Raw genomic sequence first — 21,531 nt, forward strand, 5'->3', positions numbered from 1 at the left:
GACCCTCCAGGTCAATGTTTCTCAGAACAGCTGAGCCTCATCTGGGACCTCATCAGAGATGCCAAATCTCAGACCCCACAGCCAGACCTACTTCAACAGCAACTGGGGCTGGGGTAGCAATCTTCGCTTTAACAAGCCCTCCACATGATTCTGATGGAGGCTTAAATTGGAGAACCACTGCTATAGGTCTCACAGCTCTTCTGGATGCGGTACCTTCTCAATGTGGGTCCCCGCAATGGAGCAGCCATTTGTCTTCCTCTCATTAAACCCCACTCCTCTCTCAGACAGCCACTAACCTGCTTCACGAAGCACCCCCAGCCTGCGCACGGGAAACCTCTACCCTAAAAAGGCTGTATGAATTTGTTCTTACCTATAAAGTCTATGTTAAGCCACAAAACCTTCAGAGATTTAAAGCAAACATTCCTCTAAAGAAAATGTGCGCGTGTGTACAATACTGTATTTTGACAATCAAAGGTGGGATAGATGCCATGATATTCCTTGAATTATGAGGCCATGGAGAAAAACCATGTGTTTTCTATATAGCACGGAAGACATTAGCAGTGCTTGACAAATATTTTTTAAATGCTCATCTACTTATTAGAATAGTTGAATCCTGACTATATTGTTGGGTAACTGCCTATCATAGGTTTTCCATGGGTACAGATTTCACTCACATTACAATGAAATCCATGGAAAGGTGAGATGATAAAAAACAGAATGAAATTTTTATAGCTTTCTATAAATGCAGATTCATACCCCTAGGCAAAGCTTCACACAGTTCTTTTTTACCAAAGCAAAATGAGACTCCTCAGTTTCCATGGATTTATGATTCTCATGAGTCTTGAGAAAAACATTCCAGTATTCTTCCCCAATGAAATTTTACTTCATAATACCTCAAAAAATGACTTTTTGCCTACTTCTAAATAGCTTGCACACATCTTTTGGTAGGTTAATTTCTTTATTAATAACATTTAATTGTTCTTATTACTGAAACTATATATATTCACTGTAAGAATGATAGATTAATTTCCTTAAGTCAGTATTTTGTGTTTTTCTTTTCTTTTTATAATTCAGTTTTACAATTAGTAGAATTTATCAGGTGATGGAATGATTTTAGAGAGATTAATGCAAGAAAGCAATCTTGGATTCTCTTTCTCTAATGCCAGAATGGCAACCTCTATCCTTATTTTTTTTTAAGATGCTGGTTACCAATATTTAATAAAATGCTCACTGTATTTCAGTGAAAGTTTATGGTCAAATTAAGTAAAATATAGTTATTTAATATCTCCCTGCATAATAGAGTCACATTTTTGTCCAAACTTAAGTCAGTGAGAACAAAACCACCTGCCCCCCCGCCACTTTTCCAAGGACTGAAGTCTGCTTCATGGAGGATCCCCCGGAGACAATCTAAGAGCAAGGAAAGAGAGAGGGTGCAGAAGATTTAGTGTCTCGTCATGAGTGATCCAGTGTAGCTACATGATAACTCCTCCCTGCTGTTCACCACTTATATTACTGCAATCTATCTTTGATACAAAGAGAGCATCACCCCACTCCCTATGTTAGCACTAAATAGACTAGAAATTCAAATTAGATCAGAACAGGGTTAAACTATTAAGTTTCTAATAGGTAATTTTTTACATTTGTGATAAGAAAATGTATGTGATGTATTAGGTCCCATAATCTAGATATATCTAAACATTCTTTGCTAGACATAACATGTTATTATTGATTCAAAGGTAATAATTCATTAGATCACAACTGTAACAACAGAACTTCCAAAAAATAAACATAAAATAATTAAGCCTAATACTCACGGAGGGGAATGTATTTTCGAATCTTTATTTTTTAGCAAACGCAGAGCTTCTGCAGCAAAAAGCCTAAAGCAAAACCAACTCCACCAGATAAGGGGGCTGGCAACTGTAGCCCCTCAGAGGGCTACAGAGAGCAGCTCAGGCTGAAGGGTTTCATTGCTTCATTGCTCTGAGGTCACACCAGGAGCACAGTTGAGTGGCTTTTCAGTAAACTCCATAGCTCTTGGTGGACACTATAGGTGACGAAAAGAGAGTTAGTCTAAAATATAGCTGAGGTGGCAAACAGGAGTCAGGACTCTTATGGAAAATAAAGAGTGCTCCATTTCTGCTACCTGATACAGCAGGCAGATCTTAATAATTCCCACTTTCTGGTGTTAACGCCTTTGTGAAATCTCTTCCTCTTAAGTGTAAGACCCATGACTTGCTCCTAACCTATTATATATAGCAAAGGTGACGGGCTGTCACTCCCATGATCATGTTATATGTTTCCATCTTAGCAAACAGAGAGGTTCGCTTGCTGGCCTCAAAGAAGCAAGCAGCCACGTTGGAAACCAGCTATGAAGAAAGTCACATGGCTCATAACTGCAGGTGGTCTCTAGAACCCAAGAGGGCCTCCAGGCAGGAACCACTGAGAAGCAGGGGTCTTCAGTCCTTCAGCCACACGACATGAATTCTACCAACAACTTGAATGAGTTTGGAGCAGATTCTTCCCAGTCAAGCTTCCAGCTGAGAGTACAGGCTGGCCAACACCCTGACCGCAGCCTTGTGAGGGCCTGAGCGGAGGCCCCAGCTAACCTGTGCACAGCTTCCTCACCCACAGTAACTGTGAGATAATACATGTGTGTTAGTTTAAGCCACTGAGTTTGTGGTAACTTGTTACGCAGTGTAGAAAACTGATGCACTGAGTCAGCATGGAATCTTTCTACTTTGAATCAACCAAGTTGAGCTGACCTCCTTCCCTCATTTATTCGTAATGATCCCAACCCTCACTAAAGGGGGCCTGGTACTTAATCTCTGTGAGGTTTGCTTCAGAGAGGTCTCAACTTTTAAGTGAACAACCACAGATACTTCTTTTTTTTCTTTTTTTTTTTTGCCACTGAACTGTATACTTAACTTCTTTTTCTATTTTTACATTTTTCACTCAATATTTTTTCAATTTTTTATTAGAGTATGATTGCTTTACAATGTTGTGTTAGTCTCTGCTGTACAGTGAAATGAATCAGCTATATGCATACATATATCCCCTCCCTCTTGGACCTCTCTCCCCCCCATCCCACCCATCTAGGTCATCACAGCATCCCAGGGCATCCCTGTGAATGTGCTCAGTTCCCTGGGGCGTCCCAGCACACAGGTTAAGAACTGTGGTGTTAACACATACCTAAACCTCTTCCTTTCTCTTACATCAAGCTACTTCTAGCCTCTTCAATAGCTTCTCTGGCTTCCTTTCTAGAATTTCTCCTCCCCGATTTCTTTTCTGAGTAGCCCCAGATTGCCTCAATAAGGCATAAATATATATACAACTATGCATCCCATAGTAATACAATCATTCAGAGGCCTTTATTCTGGTGAATAACTCATTTCCTTTGTCCTCTAGGTTCTTTAAAGGATTTAACTCCTTTTGAATACTTTAAACACCAAACTGAACATAACATGATTAACAAATTAAAACACATCTTCTCACAACACCTGTAAACGATGGGAAGCTCAAGGAATAGTCTCTGTTCCCACAAAAATAATTCTGTTTATTGTGGAAGCCAGTAATCTCTTCTGCTAGCATTTTGCTCTTAGTACCTTAAGGCTTAACTGTTCAATTGTTTTTAAAATCATATTAACAGTCTGAATCATCACAAACTGTTTTTTAAAGGGTAAGGTAACATTTTAGCCCATTATGGGAATTTCCAATGACTATGACAAAAACCAATACTTTTATTCTAATGAAAATTAGTCATTAGCTTTCAGAGAAGAAAAGACTAGAAAGCACATTCTCATTGTGAGAATCAATCGTGCACCTCAATTTCTCCAAATCTCCAGTCACCTTCTGACTGCTCACGTGACACAGAGTCAGCTAGCAGCAGGAGGGATGCTGTCATAGCCCATTACCAACACCACACACACAGTGAAACAGAGCCGGCTGCAGCCTGGCATTCCATCCCTCAAAGTGAGAATCAAATCAAATTGAATTTGCTTTATTCAGAGGTAAAATAATACAGTAGGTCTCTGGCTGCCCCCTCTCCTCCAAAATAAAAAGGTCAGGATTTCTTATCAATGACTTAAACTAAACCTCTGCTTATCTACATTCTTAGCTAATTACAAAATTAGAGATCCCACCCCTGCCACCACCAACCCTGGGGCCTGTCTTCTATGGTGACATAGCGCCATCTAGTGCTAATATCATCTTAGGGGTATTTAAAAGCACACGAATACGGGGCTCCTAAAAAGCAATGGTAAAATAAAATAAAATCAACAAATATTCACTGAGCAGTAACCTACTATGTAGGTATCATGTGCTGGTTTTTTCTTCACGACTCTGCAAAAGCTTTCAGAGGCTTCAGTCGCCCTAAGTTTTGTGGAAATGGTTTCTATTGTGGTAGGAGGGGAAAAAGATGCTCTGTTGGAAGTTTTGCAGAGGATTCAATCGACATTAACTGTAAGCGTGGAGGTGGCCATCAGGCTGCTCAGCTTGAGCAGATCCCTGATTACATTTGCTGCACCTCTTCCCAGAAAAATATGTGGCTACTTAGCATTTATATTGCACTTTCCATCTCCAAACCACTCTACAGAACCTCTCTGATTAATTCCCCCAGCGCCCTGGCAAAGTAGTTATTACTCTATACTATTAGCTTCTTTATAAAAGCTTTGATGGCCATTTCCACTGCGTGTTAGTGAACTGCATTTGCCAAAGAGAATTTCTCCAAAGACTCATGTCCAGAATCAAAGAACAATTACCTTCTGAAACCTTAATGTTTCCCCTTTTTTTTTCAGGGGAAAAAAAAAACTTATAATTAAGGAGTGAACACATTGTCCCTTTCCCATTCAAGATAAGACTGTCAGAATAAAGGAAAGCATTATATCATCAATGTGAGACTTCTCCCTAATCTCCCATCACTGCTACCACGCCAGAGGCCTCTCCTCTAAAACAATAACATCGTTGTGTCCTAAAATAAAGAAAACCCAGGAGACAACAGGAGGACTTTATAAATTAGTATTCTGTGATAAATTAAAAACCTGACCTTTTTTATCTAAATTCTAAGCATCTGTCACTCTTAATCACATTTCATAAACCGGCTATTCCTTACAACATTTCAATTAGTGGTATAATTTAGTGCAAAAAAAATGGTTAAGAAGTTGTCTTTTAATTAGTAAGTCCACTACCCAGAAGTTCAGGACCTGCAGGCCAAACTTGCCTTGGTTAATGTTCCCTAGCTGGTGACAGGGCCCTACAACTGGGATGGTGACCTTCGGGGTTATAAGCTCAGTGCCAACTCTGACCTCTGACCTGGGCCCCAGAGTGGGTTGGAATGGCAGTGACCCCACAGTTCCGCCCACTGCTCGGCACCCAGTCTGCTTCGTATCCATAGGCAGTTGGAGACCCCCGTCTCTGACCTGCTCTGACACTCGCCCGACCGCGCTGCTGCAATGAACTCAACCCGACCCCTGGTGCGTTCGTCGAGACCAGGTGCAGCTCCAGCAGCGCAAGGTCATAAAGGTGAGCATCACCTGCACACTCAGCCCTTATAGACTCCCTGGGGACAGAGGCCAACAGGTGGGTGACTCAGACAATCCTGGGCTGCCGCCAAGATGACGTGGACCCTGCAGCACTGACCATGGGCCAGGCCCGTGGGGCCTCCTCCCAGCTCCGTGGAGGGAGGGCTGCTGCCAGAGGTGCCCGTGTCCATATGCAGAGCCCGAGGAGGTCAGAGCTTGTTCACCTGGCACAGAGGAGGTAGGGGGTAGGAGGAGGAAGGGGAGAGGATGCAGAAGAGGAGGAGAAGGAAGTCAAGATGGTTGGCAGTAGAGGCAGAGGATAGAGGGCTCCAGGAGGAGAGATGGACAGAGGAGGGTGGAGGGAGGAGGAGGAGGTCAAGGGGGAAGAGGAGGAGGAGAGGCAGGGGAAGAGGAGAGGCAGGAAGAGGAGAAAAGATGAAGGGAGTTGGAGGAGTGGGACAGGCCAGAGCTGGGAATAAGATGAGGAGGACATGATGGAGGAAGATGGGGAGATGGAGGAGGGGGAAGAGGAGGATGACCAGGGGATGGAGCAGGCGGGGCAGGTGGATGGAAGGAAGAGGTGGAGGGAGGTGGAGGAGGAGATGGAGGAGGGGGGAAGGTTGCGGACCAGGGCATCCAGGCCAGCCCAGAGCAGCTGTATCGGCATCAGGTTGAGGGTCCCTGGTAAGGTTGTACCCAAGTTAGCCCCTTGTTTGGCCATCAGACCCAGAGAACCTCACAGAAGCTGGGTGAGGCCTGCCATGGGGAAATGGCTTCAAACTACCAAGGCTTCAGGTTGGCATAGGAAGCCTCCTGGCACTGCTAACAAGCAGGGGGAGCAGAGAGGTGAGGGCCGGTCAGGGTTTGGGGACCAGCTGGTCCTGAGGGTCCAGTGTCAGGGCCCGGCGCCTGCCAGGCTACACCTGTCTCTGGTCACCTTCCCCTGCCTGGTGACAGGACCCTCCCCTTGGGCACCTGACCTTCAGGGTTACGGGCGCAGTGCTGACCCTGACCTCTGACCCAGGCCCCATTGTGGCTTGCAATGGCAGTGACCCCACAGTTCCGTCCACTGCTGGGCACCCACTCTGCCTCATGTCTGTAAGTGTTTGGAGGCCCTCGTGGGCTCTGACCTGCTTTGACGTTCGCCTGCCCTGTTCCATCTCTCCTGCCCCATCCCTGGGTGCATTTCCGTCGAAGAGGCTCAGCTCCACCAGCGAGAGGTCGTATAGGTGAGCATCACCTCGTCTCTTTTGGCCGCGTTTGGGACAGAGGCCACCAGGTGTTGACTCCATCCTTCCTGGGACACGGGAGAGGTGACACTGAGCTCCCAGTACTGAAGGACAGCCAGGCCCGTGCAGCCCCCTCCTGGCTCCGTGGTGGAGAGGGCTGCTGCCAGAGGTGCCCGTGTCCATGTGAGGAGCCCAAGGTCAGAGCTTAGCTACCTGGCGCAGGGGAGCAGGAGGGAAGAAAAAGGATGCAGGAGGAGGGGGAGGAGGGGATGGATGGAAGATGCAGGGAATAGATGGCTCCAGGAGGAAAGTGGACGCAGGAGGATGGAGGGAGGAGAAGGAGGTGAGACAGGGAAAGGAGGAGGAGCAGGAAAGGTAAATGGCAGAGGAGGAGGTGGAGGACAGCATGAAGGAGGAGTGGGGGCAGAAGGAAGCGTGGTTGAGGTGGAAGGAGGAGTCGGTCTGGGAGCGGGGCAAACGTGGAGAATGGAGGAGTAGGAGGGTGGAGGCGAGGGGCTGGCCGAGGACAGTGTAGCAGCCGAGGGAGGAGGAGGTAGGATGGAGCAGTGATGGAAGATGACAGTAGGAGGGGCGGATGCAGGGGATGAGGTGTGTGGATGGAGGAGGGAGAGCAGCAGAACAGAGGAGAGTCGGGGGAGGACGTCAGAGCGTCGGCAACGCCAGAGCCCAGTGCTCACTCCAAGCCCTGTGCTTGTGTCCTGGATCCTAGAGGTGTCCTGTCCATCCGGCCCCAGATCAGAGAGACTGACCACATGCGGACGTTTGGCCTGTGGGCTGGGGTGGGGACACAGGGCCTCACTCGGTGCAGCGCTTTGTCCCCAGTGCTCTCGATGAGTCACCAGTCCCACACACGCCACCTGTGTTCCCTGTGGGTTGGGCCTTCTGTGCCTGTCCAGGAACAAGTGCGTCCCTCTGTGTCAACGGGGGAAATGAGGCCCTTCCCCCTTTGCCTTGTTCAGAACTGTGGACCGAGAGATGGTCTCAGCAGCACAGAGGCTGCCTGACGTCAAATATGTCATCCTTTTCCCAAACCAACACATTCCTGATCAGCTGGTGTGTTGTCTGAGCTGATTCACCAGCCAGAATCAGCTGCGAGTTAAGTCGAATGGAGTAGGTATGAGCATCTTGTCCTAGAGGCCCCTGGTGCCCAATCCCTGCTCTGCCTCCCGAGTGGGGCCATTCTGGGTGGGTGCGTGGTCCTGGGAAGAGCCTAGTGGGCAGGAGCCCGGAGCCACCCTTGGCCGGGAGCATCCCTGGCAGTATTTTAATCTACGTGCAGTTTCTCAGCGGCCACGTTCGGGGTCTCCTAGGGCTGAGACGGTGGAGAATCTGGCTTAGACAGCTCTTTTTCTTAAACTCACGCATCATCAAATTTAGCTGTTAAAGTATACCATTCAGTGCAACCATCACCACTATTTCCACATCTCACCACCTCGTAAAAAATCTCTTATTCATCAGCAGATACCCACCGCCCCTTCCCCAGCCCTGGGGACCAATGATCCAGTTTCTGTCTTGGATCTGGCGATGCTGGACATTTCAGATCAATGGAATCATACAATATGCGGTCTCTTGTGTCCTATTTCTTTCCCTGAGCATCATTTCCATCCGTGTCGTAGCCCAGATCATTATTTCCTGCCCGCGGTACAGGAGGATTCCAATCTCTCCGCATCCTCGTGTTATTGGTAACAGCCATTCCATGGGTGAGAAAGTGGTGTGTCCTGTGTTCTTGATCTGCATCTCCCTGATGGCTGGTGAGGTTGGGCAGCTTCTCCTACACCTGTTGGCCTTATTCTCTAAAGCTGGGTAGACTTTGGAGAAAGGCCTATTCATGTCCTCTGCCCATTTTCTAATTGGGCTGCTTCTTTTTATTGTTGAGTTAGGAGTTTTTATATATTCTGTATAGTAGGCCCCTTATCAGATAGGTGATTCACAAGTATTTTTATTGTATGGGCTATCTTTTCATTTTCTTGATGGTGTCATTTGAAGCACAGAAGTTTTTCACTTTGATAAAGTCCAGTTTATCAATTTTTTTCTGTTGCTCGTACTTTTTTTTTTTTTGGCCACGCCACAGGACATTTGGGATCTTAGTTTCCCCACCAGGGGATTGAACCAGTGCCCCCCTGCCGTGGAAGTGCAGAGTCCTAACCACCAGAGCGCCAGGGAAGTCTCCTTTTGCTCACACTTCTGATACCTGAGCAAAATGTAATTTCCGGAAGCTGCAGGAGCCCCTCCCCAACCAGCAGCTGCCCTCTCCTTCCCTCAACGCCCGAGGCCAGGAGCACGCCCCGATGCGCTGCGGCTCAGCACTTCACTTGGGCCTCCTGGTCCCCTTCTTGTTCCTCGTCATCTCGTTGTGACAGGATTTCCCAGGCGGCTGGGAGAGGGGAGTCTGGAAGTGGAAGTGTTAGGAGGTGTGGGTGCAAACCATGACCAGCCAACTGGGATGCCACCTGCCTAGGTGGCACAGTTTTCTCCCCCTCTGATCAGACAGACCAGAGAGCTGCCAAAAGGGAGCCAACTTCAACTTGCTGGTTCCCTGAAGCTCTTTAGTGCACTGGGATATATGGACGTTTTTGTCTTGTAGCATTGGACATGGAGAAGCAGGAGACGCTGCTGGCCTTGGAACGAGCTGAAATAACATCAAAATACGAGCAGGTGAGGCCCCGGCAGAGATCATAGACACTGAGAGCAGGTGCAGCCCAGGAAAGTGAGGCCCGGCGGGGATCAGAGCCAGGTAGAACACGTAAGGCCCAAGTGGGTATCGTCACCAGTCAGAGCAGGTACATCCCCCAAGCAGGACTCACAGCAGCCCAGTTGAGGACCGTGGCCCCCAGGAGCAGGTATATCCCAGGAGGAATCAGAGTCAAGGACGAGCAGGGGAGGTCCAGGCCGGGATCACAGTCATCAGTAGCCGGGGAGGCCCAGGCAGCGCTCATTGCCAGGTAGACCAGGAAAGGCCCAAGTGCAGATCGTCACCAGTAGGAGCAGGTACAGCCCAGGTGGGGATCATGGTCTTCAGTAGCAGGGGAGGCCCAGGTGGGGAATGACAGCCAGCATAGCCAGCAGCAGCAGGTATGTCCCTGGTGAGCTCATAGCCAAGCAGGAGCAGGTGAGGCCCAGGTGGGTCCCATCGCCAGGTATGTGTAGGTACAGCCCAGTGGGAAGCATAGGCAGCAGGAGCAGTTATGTTCCAGGCGGGGATCACAGCCAAGGCTGAGCAGGCAGAGCCTGGGAGGATATCCTCACCAGGAGGAGCAGGTATGCCCGGGTCGGGGTCATAGCAAGCGGGACCAGGTGGCCCAGGCAGGATCCTAGCCAGGTGCCAGCAGGGGAGGCCCAGGCAGCTCCCACTCAGGCAGGCAGGTCTGGTGCTGAGTCCCTGGGACACAGGGCAGGGGAGCCATCCCGCCTCTCCTTTCCCCACATCTCTGGCCCTGGTTGCGCCCTCACCATGGGCCCCTCTGGGTTTCAGGGACTCCAGGCAAGGGCTCCAGTGGATCCAGGGGAAGACGCTGACCTCTCACTGTACAAAGTCACCGACAGCCTAGGTTAGTCATCGGCATGCCCTTCCTTCCCACCTCGGGGCGGGTTTCCATTTGCAGAAAGACCTCTCTGGAGGCGGAACCCATCGCCCCAGCTCAGAGCCTCGAGCCCTGGTGGCCACAGCGGGTCAGGGTCTGCACGGGGCTGGAGCTGAGAGGACTCGGGGAGGCGGCAGGGGCAGGGCTGGGCGCCGGTCCAGGCCTGGGCCTCAGCCGCGAGGCCTCCACGCCCAGCCCTGGCCTCTGCCTCCCGGGGTCAGAGGGAGGCCTCAGCCTGGTCAGCAGGCTCCGCAGAGCGTGGCCACAGCGTGAGGGGCGCCTGGGCCACAGGTCTCTGAGGATCCGGTGGGCCCAGCCAAGCGGCCACATGGGGACGGTCCCGGAGGGTAGTGCACGGTGTGGCCTCAGGCGTTGTAGGGATGGGCAGGGGCAGAGGGCAGGCAGGACCCAGCCTCAGAAGCTCACGGCAAGGTGACAGAGGCAGGAGAGTTTGCAGCGGAACACAACCTGACCCCTCGGCCTGGGAGGAGACTCGGGGGAGAAGGCTAGGCCCGGCCACGGTGGCGGGAGAGAGAAGGAGACGCGCGTGTACCTGGATGGAGCTGGCCCGGGGCGGGCTGAGGGTGCTGGGCTCCTGGAGGGCGGCGTCCTCTCTGCAGCAGGGCGGCCTCAAACAGGGCGAGGCCCTGGGGAGCGACTCACCTGAGACACCTGAGCCAGGGCCTCTGCTCTCCGGCAGGGCAGGGGCCGGGAGGGCACAGAACAGAGCGGGTGACCAGCATCGGCAGGAGGAGGGGCACCTCCTGGGGGCTGCTGTGGGCACGCAGCCCACCCCTGAGAGCCGGCACCCTCCTGGGGTCAGCCCCCCACTCTGGAGTCTCCTGGGCTGAGACCTGGGGGTTGATGGGGGCAGGGGGGGGGCCTTCCAGGCACCCGGCCGGGTGCAGGTCCTCACACTCTGCTTCTCTTGCCTTCCAGTCAGGAGGAGCTTCCTAGCCTCAGCACCCAGGGCCTCAGTGTCGGTGGCCTCAGCACCCACTTGGCAAGGCTAAGAGCCCGTCCATGCTGTACTGGCAGGAGGAGGTCATGGGCGCAGCTGCAGTTCCCTGCCACCCCCGACCCCAGAGCCGTCGAGGTGTCCTCGGGCTGGGAGGGGTCTGTGCCTCTCCTGGCCCTTTTGAGTTCACACCCATCAGGGCCACCCTAGGAAGCTGGCAGCAGGGCCAACACCACCATTTCCCATTTCCCAGCAGAAAAAGCCCAGGAGATTGGGCAAGCCGACAAGTGGGTGAAGATGGTGTGGAACTGGAGTAAATACCAGGGCAGTGAGAGGTAGAAGGCTGAGCATCCTGACCCTGAAAGGCGCTGGCCTGGGTGCCCCACAAGGCCTGGGGAGAATCCGATGCCAGGGCCGCAGCCAGCCCAGCCCAGGACCCGCAGGAAGGGAGCAGCTGGGGCCACGGTCTGCTCTTAGTTTGGAGAGACCAGGCCCAGGTCTAGGCAGACCCAGCTGCTCCCGAGCATCTTCCAGATGCTTCTCGCTGCGGCTCCTCCTCGGAGCCCTCCCCACCTGTCTCAGGGCTGGCTTCCCTCCCGTAGATGCAGTGGGGGGTCTACAAAGGAATCCCCCCACAGGTTCGAGGTCAGGTATGGTCTCTCCTGTTGGATGTGGAGAAGGTGAAAGCGGAGACAAAGGAAAATACCACGTACAGCCTGTCCACCTGCTCGGGGGGCAGCACTGACAGGCCAGGCCATCAGAAGCTTGCGGGGAGGCCTGCTCCTCGGGGACCCCTTGCCCATCCCCAGTGCTTTCCTGGCACCTCCCAGGCTCACAGCCCCCAGGTCCGCCAGGCAGGAAGGCCCTGCACAACCCCCCCTGCTGCCCATCCCGTCTGGCCCAGTGCAGACACTGGATCCAGAGATGGATAGATGCCACCTGGAATCAAAATAAGCCCTCCCAGACAGCTGAGGTGGGGAGGGGCAGAGTCACAGAGCAAGGGATAGAAACCAGGGGGGAAAGAGCAAGGAGACACCCACAGAAACCATGAAAGAAGAAGGCAAAGCCAAACCAGCTGAAGGACAGGCCCGAGTTGAGTAGAAAAACTGAATGAGGACAAGAAACAGGTCTTTTCCCATCGCCCCAGAGAGGTCCCTGCACCCGGCCTGTTCCCCCCCGCTCAGCCCCGCCTCTCCACCGAGGGTACCCCCAGGTCACATGGCCCGGGGAGGGTACCCTGTGTGCCCAGACCGAGTAGGAGCAGCAGGGGAAATACAGCAGGAGTGGGTGTGACGGTGGTGGTCACGCTTCTACAAGCAGCCCGAAGACACGTAACCTAAGAGGCTAAGAATGTGGTGAACACCCGCTGATATTTGTGGGACCACACCCAGCATCACGCTCCGTCCCAAAGCTCTTAAAGGGCCCCCGAAAACCAGGCAGATACAGAGATCAAGACAATATGCGAAGGTCAAGAATGTCCCTCTGTATGAACAAAAAAAGCTCTGAAACTGGAAACATGCTTGTCTGTTAGGCCTACAGGGAGCCCCAAGGATACTTTTCGCCTTCTTAACCACGGGTCCGAGAGGGGGTCGTCAGGGCCCTGGAGCTCCGCACTCCTCCTGGGCTGTTTCAGCGTCAGGGTGATGGGAGCCCGAGCCCCCCGTTCCCCGGGGCCCTGAGTCTGGCTGGTGCCAGATTCACGCTTGGGAAACGAGGAGCGGGTGACTATGAGAGGCGAAGGCAGGGAGCCCTCGCCCCGCCTCGCCTGTTCCCGCCTGTTCGCCGTGCCACTCCGGCGGGTGTCAGGGAACAGAGGCCCAGCCACCCTCCCCACCCCGCCACCCCCCCGCCCCGCACCTGGGAGCAGCCTGGGGGGCAAGCTCAGGGCCGGCGGGCCCTGTCATCCTGGAAGGCCGCATGCTGGGGGCGGAGGAGGGGTCCAGCTGGCCTGGACGGTGCCTTCTTAACTGGCAGGGGTCTGGGCCTTGCACGTGGGCGTCACTCGTGACCCGCCCTGGCTTCAGAAACAAGCAAAATGAGCCTTGTACAGAAACAGCTCACGTTCCGCTGGCCGCCCAGCGCCCGCTCTCTCGCGGTACTTGTGGCTGTCGGTACGTGTTCTGCCTGGCGCTGGCCCCGCCCACAGGGAATGAAGGCGCAGGCCCGGCTGTACGCCCCGGCTATAAGACAGACAGAGCCGGATGTGACACGCGCTTTCTGAAATCACATCGTGTTCCGGGAGCGCTACGCCATCAAGTGGGTTCCCAGGGCCCCCCGGGGCGAGGACAAGGCCGTGGACCTGGGGTGGCAGGATGCCCGACCCCTGGCCTGGCTGAGCCTTGAGGGGGCGCTAGTGGGCACGTGAGGAGCAATGGCAGAGGTGTGGGCACAGGGCAGGGGGCGGGAGGCCGAGGGGAGAGTGGGAGCCGGCCAGACAGGCTCAACGGGCCCCAGAGTGTCCCGTGGGAGAGGAGGGGCGCCAGGCAGCAGAGAGGCTGGACCGGAGCCCAGATGGACTGAATGCGGGTGGGAGGGGTCAAAATGACGCCCCATCTTGATGCTTTTAGTTATATATTTCTGCTCTTTTAGACCGTTTCCATCATTTATAAAAATAAAGTGTGACGAACTCCCAAATTCCATCACCCAGGTCCAACACTAAGGACCCTGTCCTGTCCCGTCTCCTGCGTTCACCACACACTTGACCAGCACAAATGTTTTGCAGGGAACCCAAGACGTCTGGCCTCACCCCGTCCCTAGGCTCTCAGTATGCATTTTAAAAACAGGGATTCTTGGGACTTACCTGGTGGTCCAGTGGTTAGGACTCAGCACTGTCCCTGCCGAGGGCCCGGGGTTCAATCCCTGGTCGGGGAACTAAGATCCCGCAAGCCATGTGGTGTGGCAAAAAAACCCAAAAAACAGGGATTCTTTTCTTACACATGATCTGGGCCCCGTTGCTACACCTGAAGCATTTACTGTAATCCCCTAATACACAGCCAGGGAGCGGCTCTCCCAATCCTTCACTGCTTTCTGAACAACCTGTTCCAACCCAGGTAACTGGGTGTGGGGTGAAAAGCCTGACTGCCGAGGAGACCGTGTGGGCGGGCAGGAGAGCAGGTTCTGCCAACAGATTCGGGGCACCCATGATTAGCCAGCAGGTCAAGCTCACTCTGGACCAAGAGATGCTCATCAGAGCCCCGACCCGAGAGAGAAGAGGGGTCTGGCCACGGCGGTGCTGAGATCAGCAAGGCCGACGTGGGCTGTGCTGCCCAAGTGGTCGCCCCGGACCCTTCACTCTCCTCTCACAATGAGGTGTCTCTACCAAGGGGGCTCCATGGGCCCCGAAGTGGGGTGGCCCCATGTCTGCCTTGGCCAGGAGAGTATGTCTGTGTCTCTGCTGACCTCCAAGGCCAGGCCCAGGGCGAGTCAAATGCCACTGGCCCTCGGCACATCCATCACCCCATGGCCACCAGTCTGCAGGCCTCACGGAGAGAGCAGCCCAGGGCGTGAGGGATGAACCTGGTGGGCCCCGACGTGCCCGCCACCCCTGCCCATATACAGACCTGGGGACAAAATCTGGAAGGTTTTGTGTAATGGGCCAGATGGTAAATATTTTAGACTTCAGGCCCAGCCACTGTTGTCCAAGAACGCAGCCTACTGGATACACAAACGAGTGGATGTGGCCGTGTCCCAACTTGTGACTCTATCTTAAACCTCTGGCTTGTTTGCAGGCTGGGGGGACTTGCTTGTGGCATTAGAAAACCAGACGGTCAGGACGGGGGAAGGGCATGGACACTGGGGAAGAGGCCAGCCAGGTGAGAGAGAGGACACCTATGAGAGAAAGAACTGACAAGTACAACTGAATCTAAATGTAAAACTTTCATTCTGCAAAAGACACTGTTAAGAGAATGAAAAAGAACACTACAGAGTGGGAGAAAAGATTTGCCAATTGTGTATCTACTAAAGGACTCACGTGGAATCAGATGCAAAGCGCTGGCGAGGACGTGGAGCATCAGGAACTCTCGTCCGGCACTGGTGGGGATGCATACGGTGCAGCCACTGTGGGAGACAGCTTGGCGGTTTCTTACAAAACTGCACGTACTCGCACCGTGTGCTCAGCAGTCATGCTCCTTCGTATTTACCCAAAGGAGTTGAAAATTTGCATCCACATAAAACCTGCATGCAACCTTCACTGCTTTGTTCATGATCGTTAAAAACTGGAAGCAACCAAGATGATCTTCAGCGAGGGAATGGATAAACCGCGGAATTCCATGAAAAGGACTACGATTCAGGGACACAAAGGAACCAGCTATTGCTTCACTCAAGAGCATGGATGAGTCTTAGACGCATTTTGCTAAGTGAAAGAATACAGACCCATGTATGATTCCATTCATAGGACGTTCTGGAAAAGGCACAGCCCCAGGAGGATAAGGACCAGCGGCTGCCGGAGCTGATGGGCTGGGAGCTTGAGCTGGAGCGCAGATGCGGCGGCCCCTGCTGTGGGTGAAAACCCACGGGGCTGTACGTCCCAGAGACCGAACTGGTGTGCAAACTGCAAAAATAAAGAAAATAACTCGTCGAACTGTATACCTGGGATATTTGCATTTCGTTGCATGTAGACTTTACTCCTGAAAAATGTTTAACACTGAGGTGCCCTGAAGACTTCACTGCCTTTTTGGCTTATTTCTTAAACATACCTGTTTTGTCATGAGGGTTTGTCAGACAACATGAAACTAAGATCCTCAGCATGAAACAAGCACCGCTGTGTCCCCTTCCCCAGGCAGCAAGCCCTGTTCCACGTGCTGGCGGCCTACTCCATGTACGACACTGTGAGTGTACCCACGCTCAGGCCCTGCCCCTTCCAGGGGGTCTTCACGCTGGTCAGTACGCAGATGCACAGGGTCACAGAGATGATGCAGGGGGCTCCCCAGTCTCAGACTGAGACGGAAAGCCTGGGGTGCAGACCTCTGCTTTTCAGGACAGAAACGGCCCCTGACTCCTGGGTTGCGCGAGCCCTGCTCTTGGCAGGGCTGCCAGGTGCTGGCCTCAGAAGAAAGTTTTTGTAACAAGTTAGCTCGAGGCCTAATAAGCATCGCTGTGGTCATGAAACGAGTTTTGATCCTGAAGATGCCATATTATTAATCGGAAACTTAGCAGGGATGGACGTTCCCAGTAACCCAGATGCCTGTGGGCCCCCACGGAGGTAGCTCCCACCCCACCTGCTCTTTCCAGAACATTCCCTCCAGGAACACCAGCTGAGAGGACCCCATGGGCTGCCCACAGTGGGGTCTTGGGCCAGTCTCCTGGCCTTGTGCCCTCCGAGGCCCGCACGGGCCACAGCAGGCCCCCTGCCTGCTCTCACGGCAGGACCTCCAGACCATGCTGGTCCCCATCGCCCTGCGTGCCTTGTCTGAGAAAAGGGACCTGAGGACGGCACCCAGAGCCTCAAGCACGGAGCTCTCCCAGCCCGGAGGGCATCTCAGGTGGCCCCCTCCAGGGCGGTGTGAGCTCGGCCGGGCGGGAGCCCGTCTAGGAGATGAGGTGGGAGTGTGGTGAGGGGGCAGAGGAGGCCTCCATGCGTGTCTGGCTCTTGCAGGAGGTGGGCACTGCCAGGGCATGAAGCAGGTTGTGGCCGTCCTGCTGATGTTCCTGAGCGAGGAGGACACCTTTTGGGCGCTGGTCCAGCTGATGACTGACGAGAAGCACGCCGCACATGGTAGGTGCCTGATGTGGACCGCTGGGCGTGCCTCAGGGCCAGGGGTCTCCCCGCAGAGTTCCCCTGGCAGCAGGGCCGGCGGGGACCCCAGCCCAGTCCATCTCCCCATCAGCGAAGGGCCCTGGCTCCCCACACTGCCCTCTGGGTCCTGGAGCCACGGCCCTCAGTCCCGGCTACCTCTAGACAACTCTCCCTTCCCTGCTGGTCCTTCTGCCTCATGCCTGCCACCCCCCAGCGTCCTCCGAGCCCATGGCCAGGCAAAGCCCCGCAGCACCCCCTCCTGTGCCCCCAGCCTGGCTGCCAAGCCCAGGAGACAGCCAGGCACAGCCCTGTCACCCACCCTGTGGGCCGCACGCCCTGCCCCTTACTACCGGGACCCCCATCCCCCACTGTGGCTGCTCTGGGCAGGGCGAGTGCCAGGACCAGATGCCCGCCCGGCCCTCAGCCCAGGGCGCCAGCTGAGCTGGGGCTCCAGGAGCAGGGCCTCTGCCCCGGCTGCCCCAGCCTCACAGGCTGTCCTGCCAGGAAGGGCACATCCAGCCAGGGCTCGGGAGGGCCCCGCACGCTGGGGTCACTGCCGGGGACACCTGCACTACTCGACTCCGCTCTGGGGCGTGGCTCTGACTGGTGGGCGTCCGGGGGCTCCTCAGGCTTCTTCATCCCGGGGTTCCCAAAACTGCTGAGATTCCAGGCCCATCACGAGCACGTTCTAGGCAGCGCCCTCCCCCAGCGGAAGCGACACCTGGTGAGTGGAAGTGTCGTTCCCCCACCACAGAGGCACTGTCTCACGGCCCCTTCGGGGGCCTGGCCCCCCTGCAGGCTTCATTCTCCTCCTGGGGGACCAGGGGCGAGCTCGGGCCGAGCAGGCCCATGGGCAGCACGTCCCCCCGGCCCCTGGGGGCGGCTGCACAGGGCCCTGAAACAGGATGCCAGCCGAGCAGGAGTATCTTCGTCCAGGAGCCACGACCCCACCGGGATGAGCCCACCCAGAGGAGGAGACGTAGGGCTTTGTCTGATGCAGCCTGGGGGGTTTGTAGGGACCAGAGGCAGATGCGGGTGGGGGGGTTCTTAGCCTGTGCTGGGACCCCCACTGCGCCCTGCTCAAGCTGCCCCTCCTGTGCCTACTGTCCCCACAGACCCCCTTTTTGCTCACCCTGAAGCTCTGGGACGCCTACCTCCTAGAGGGCGAGCGTGTGCTCACGGCCATGGCGTACACGGTCCTCAAGGTGCACAAAAGTAAGTGGGCCTGAGTGTGGAGCACGCAGGCTGCGGCAGAGGGAGGGCCAGCCGGTACGCAAGCTGGGCAGCGTGCCCTCCGGAGAGCGCCCTTTGCTATGGCCCTGCCCGTGGCTCTCCCGGGCACAGCTGGATCCCCAGGTGTGGCGCACAGTGGAACACAGCCGCAGCCCATGGGAGGCGCCCCAGGGTGCGGGGGGCTGAGCCTTCCCAGTGGGGCCCCCGCTGTCCTGACAGCATCCGCAGCCCTAGAACGCTTCCTGAAGCTGCCCCTGGAAGGCCTGCAGGAGTTCCTGCAGGACACGCTGTCCCGGGCCTGGGCCCTGGAGGATGACACAGTGCCCAGGCAGCTGCAGGCTTCAGTGGCTGAGCTATACAGGACGCAGTGTGACCTGCTCCCCTGCAGGTGGGCTCAGCTGCGGTCTCCTCCCGAGTCACCCCCTGGGGCGGTGAGCAGTGGGGTGAGCCCCGGGCCTTCCTCCTCCCCCAATCCATCTGCTCTTCTGCTCTAACACTCGGCCGGCCAGGCCAGGGCTGGGCATCAGGCAGCCACCACACCAGAGGCAGCCATCTGACCTCGGGCAGATGCCAGAGGTCAACGGCCTGGACGGCTGCTCTCAGTGTTGGGCTGGGGCGGCCACGCAGGGCCCCACGGGCCCACCCTGCGCAGGCTGAACGGCCTGGTGGAGAAGCTGACCCAGTCTGTTCATTTCCAGCGAAACCTGAGGAGTTCCCCACGAGGCCCCTGGGCCTCTCCCTACCCCTCCCCACATCAGGATGCTCCCCGGAGAGGACGGACTGGCCCTCCCTGGCCCACCTGCCCAGCACAAGTAGCCCGGACCCTCACCCGGCCCGGCCATCCGGAAGGCCAAGGAGCAGCAGCAGCATGAGGGGACCATGGGCACAGGCCTCCCTCTGGGGGCCTTGGAGGCGCCACGTCTGGCCTGCCCGCCCCCAGCCCAGGACAGCCCTCAGGATCGGCTGCGGCCACGGCGATGGAATTCCCTCCCAAACCTCCCAGTGAACCATGAGGCCACAGGCAAGTGGCCCCCGGACATCAGCTTTGAGCCGGAAGGCTGGGTCCCTTCCCCTGCAGCACCTGGCTGGGCCTCCCCCAGGGCCGCACAACAGGCCTGGCCCTGCAACCCCACTGAGGCCCCTGCCACTGGCTCTGCCCAGCCTGCTGAAGACAGTGCCGCCGGGCCCAGGACGCCTCTCCTGCCCTGTGGCACCTGCAGCCAGCGCCCCTTCCAGGGCAGTGACCAGCACGGCCACGACGGAGTCAGGGCAGTGCCCCAAGAGCTGCCCCAAGGCCCCGCACGTCCCCACGACCCCCTGACCTCTACATCCACAGGGAAGCTGGACGCTCAGGGGCCTCCAGAAGAAAAGGTGACTGTGAGCACAGTGACCCCAAGGCCCCGGGAAGCCAGCGACGCGCCCTGCTGCTTCATGCTGGCCTTCCTGGAGGACGGTGCCCCCCTCGCACAGCACAAATCCCTGACCCGGAAGGGCCTGGCCTGGCCTGAATTTGGGCCCCGGGAGGGCGGGGCGCCGTGAGCCTCCCCCAAGCCAGGATGATGACTAAAGGGGCTGCCCTGGCCAGTCCAGAATTCTGGCCCAAGGCAAGGCGAGCCTTCTCGGAGCTGTATATGGCCAGCTGGGGCCTGGACGTGCCCCACAAGGCCACTGCGGTGACCTGAGGTGGCTCTGGGAGCAACAGGCCGCCTCCACCGAGGGGGTGGCAGGGGCAGGTGTGCCGACTGCACCCCCGTACACATAAGGAGGCAGGGCTGGCCAGATGCCGGAGCCCACGCAGCCACCTGGGCCCCGCGAGGCAGAGCAGAGGGCGCTGTGGGCAGGCTGGACCCAACAGGCTGCATCCCTTCCTCTGCCAAAGTCAGTTACTGCCTTTCAGGGTCCCCAAAACTCAGGAAATACAACCCCATCCGGAGGCCAAATGAGCTCCCCGCCTCCCAGCCATTCCTTACGAAGGCCTCCCTCCCAGGGGAAGGGACAGCCTTTGGTCTCAATTTCCCCCCTTGCTGGTTAAAGGTTAATAAAGTTTCATGTGTTAAGTGCTAGACTGGTGGGTTCTTGCAGCACACAGAGGTCTCCGCAGGACGCCCCCGGGGCCCCCAGAGGCAGAGGGGCCGCCGGCTGGACGAAGCTGAGGTTCCCACATGCCTCCTGGGGGGCCACACACACCGCAGCCTCCCAGCCTCAGCCAAACACAGGGGTCAAGACCATCAGATAATTTACTGCGATTCAGCCTATGCCCAGCAGGCCAGGATGGGGCTGGAGGAGAGTGACAGCTGGGGGCCAGTGGCGTCAGTTCACGACAGTCTGTGCAAAGCGTCCCGGAAAGCCCGTGGTCACTGTGTCCACCAACCTGGGCTGGCTGGGCTCCAGTGGCCCTTCCTTCCTTCCCTGCCTCCTTCCCCCGAGTGCACCTCCTCCCGCTTCACATCCCACATCCGGCACCTCCACGTCCCGCCTCGGTCAGGAGAGCAGGCACCTGCAGCTCAGGCAGCCCAGGCTACCCTCATCTGGCAGGCTCAGCTTGCATGCCTTGTGTTGCCGGATCTTGCGCACCAGCGTGTAGAAGGCATCCTCCACGCCCTAGAGAGAGGGAGCCAGCTCGGGGGGGGGACCACTGCCCCGGCCTCGAGCAGAACCCCAGTGCCTTCCCCACCCCGCCCTGCAAATGGGGAGCTGGGCCCTGCTCGTCTCGGGCCCCAGGGCCACTCCGTTGGGAGGCCTGTCCTCAGCAGCTCCCCCACGGCCCACTGACACCTGCGGGGTGCTCTGGGGGCACAGAGGCTGCAGCTCCAGGGTCACTGCTCCGGTCTGGCTCAGGGCAGCTCTCTCCTGGGACCTCCATCTCCCCCAGGATCTGTGTCGGCCCAGACCCAGGCCCTGGCCTCCCTCGCTGCTCTGCCGTCTAGGGAGACTTACAGCACGAGGGGGTGCTAGGTCACGGGGGTCCCAGAGAGTCCCAGATAGTCCCGGAGCTGGAGCCAGAGCGTCTGCCCTGCATCGAGGGAGAGGGGGCAGTGAGCTCTCTGCTCACTCAGCACGGCCAGACCAGGCAGGGCACCCCCGCTGAGCCCCCTGGGCCAGCCTGCCCTCTGGGCCCAGATATCCAGGTATAGGGGTGGCAGGCAGAATGGTGGCCCAGCCGCTCACCTGTGGCACCTCCAGCCCAGAGGTGGGAGGGGGGTCCTGCCTCCAGCTGCACTTATGACTGTGTGAGAGAAGCAGGGAGCCGGCCCCCCAA

The 21,531-nt window shown here is 56.1% G+C and overlaps 1 protein-coding gene across 1 annotated transcript; it reads left to right on the top strand.

The window, feature by feature from the left end:
• Positions 1 to 5,527: 5,527 nt before the first annotated feature.
• On the top strand, positions 5,528 to 11,360 carry LOC309657710 (uncharacterized protein; the record flags this gene model as incomplete). The annotated part of the gene is made up of 5 exons (XM_082455532.1): positions 5,528 to 5,754; positions 6,714 to 6,745; positions 9,351 to 9,421; positions 10,239 to 10,314; positions 11,287 to 11,360. Exons 1-5 carry the CDS (start codon positions 5,636 to 5,638, stop codon positions 11,358 to 11,360), a joined length of 372 nt encoding a protein of 123 aa, XP_082311658.1. The 5' UTR covers positions 5,528 to 5,635.
• Positions 11,361 to 21,531: the final 10,171 nt, after the last annotated feature.

This window comes from Balaenoptera physalus (genome assembly GCF_965194825.1).
Source record: "Balaenoptera physalus genome assembly, chromosome: 3".
NCBI classification, from domain to species: Eukaryota; Metazoa; Chordata; class Mammalia; order Artiodactyla; family Balaenopteridae; genus Balaenoptera; species Balaenoptera physalus.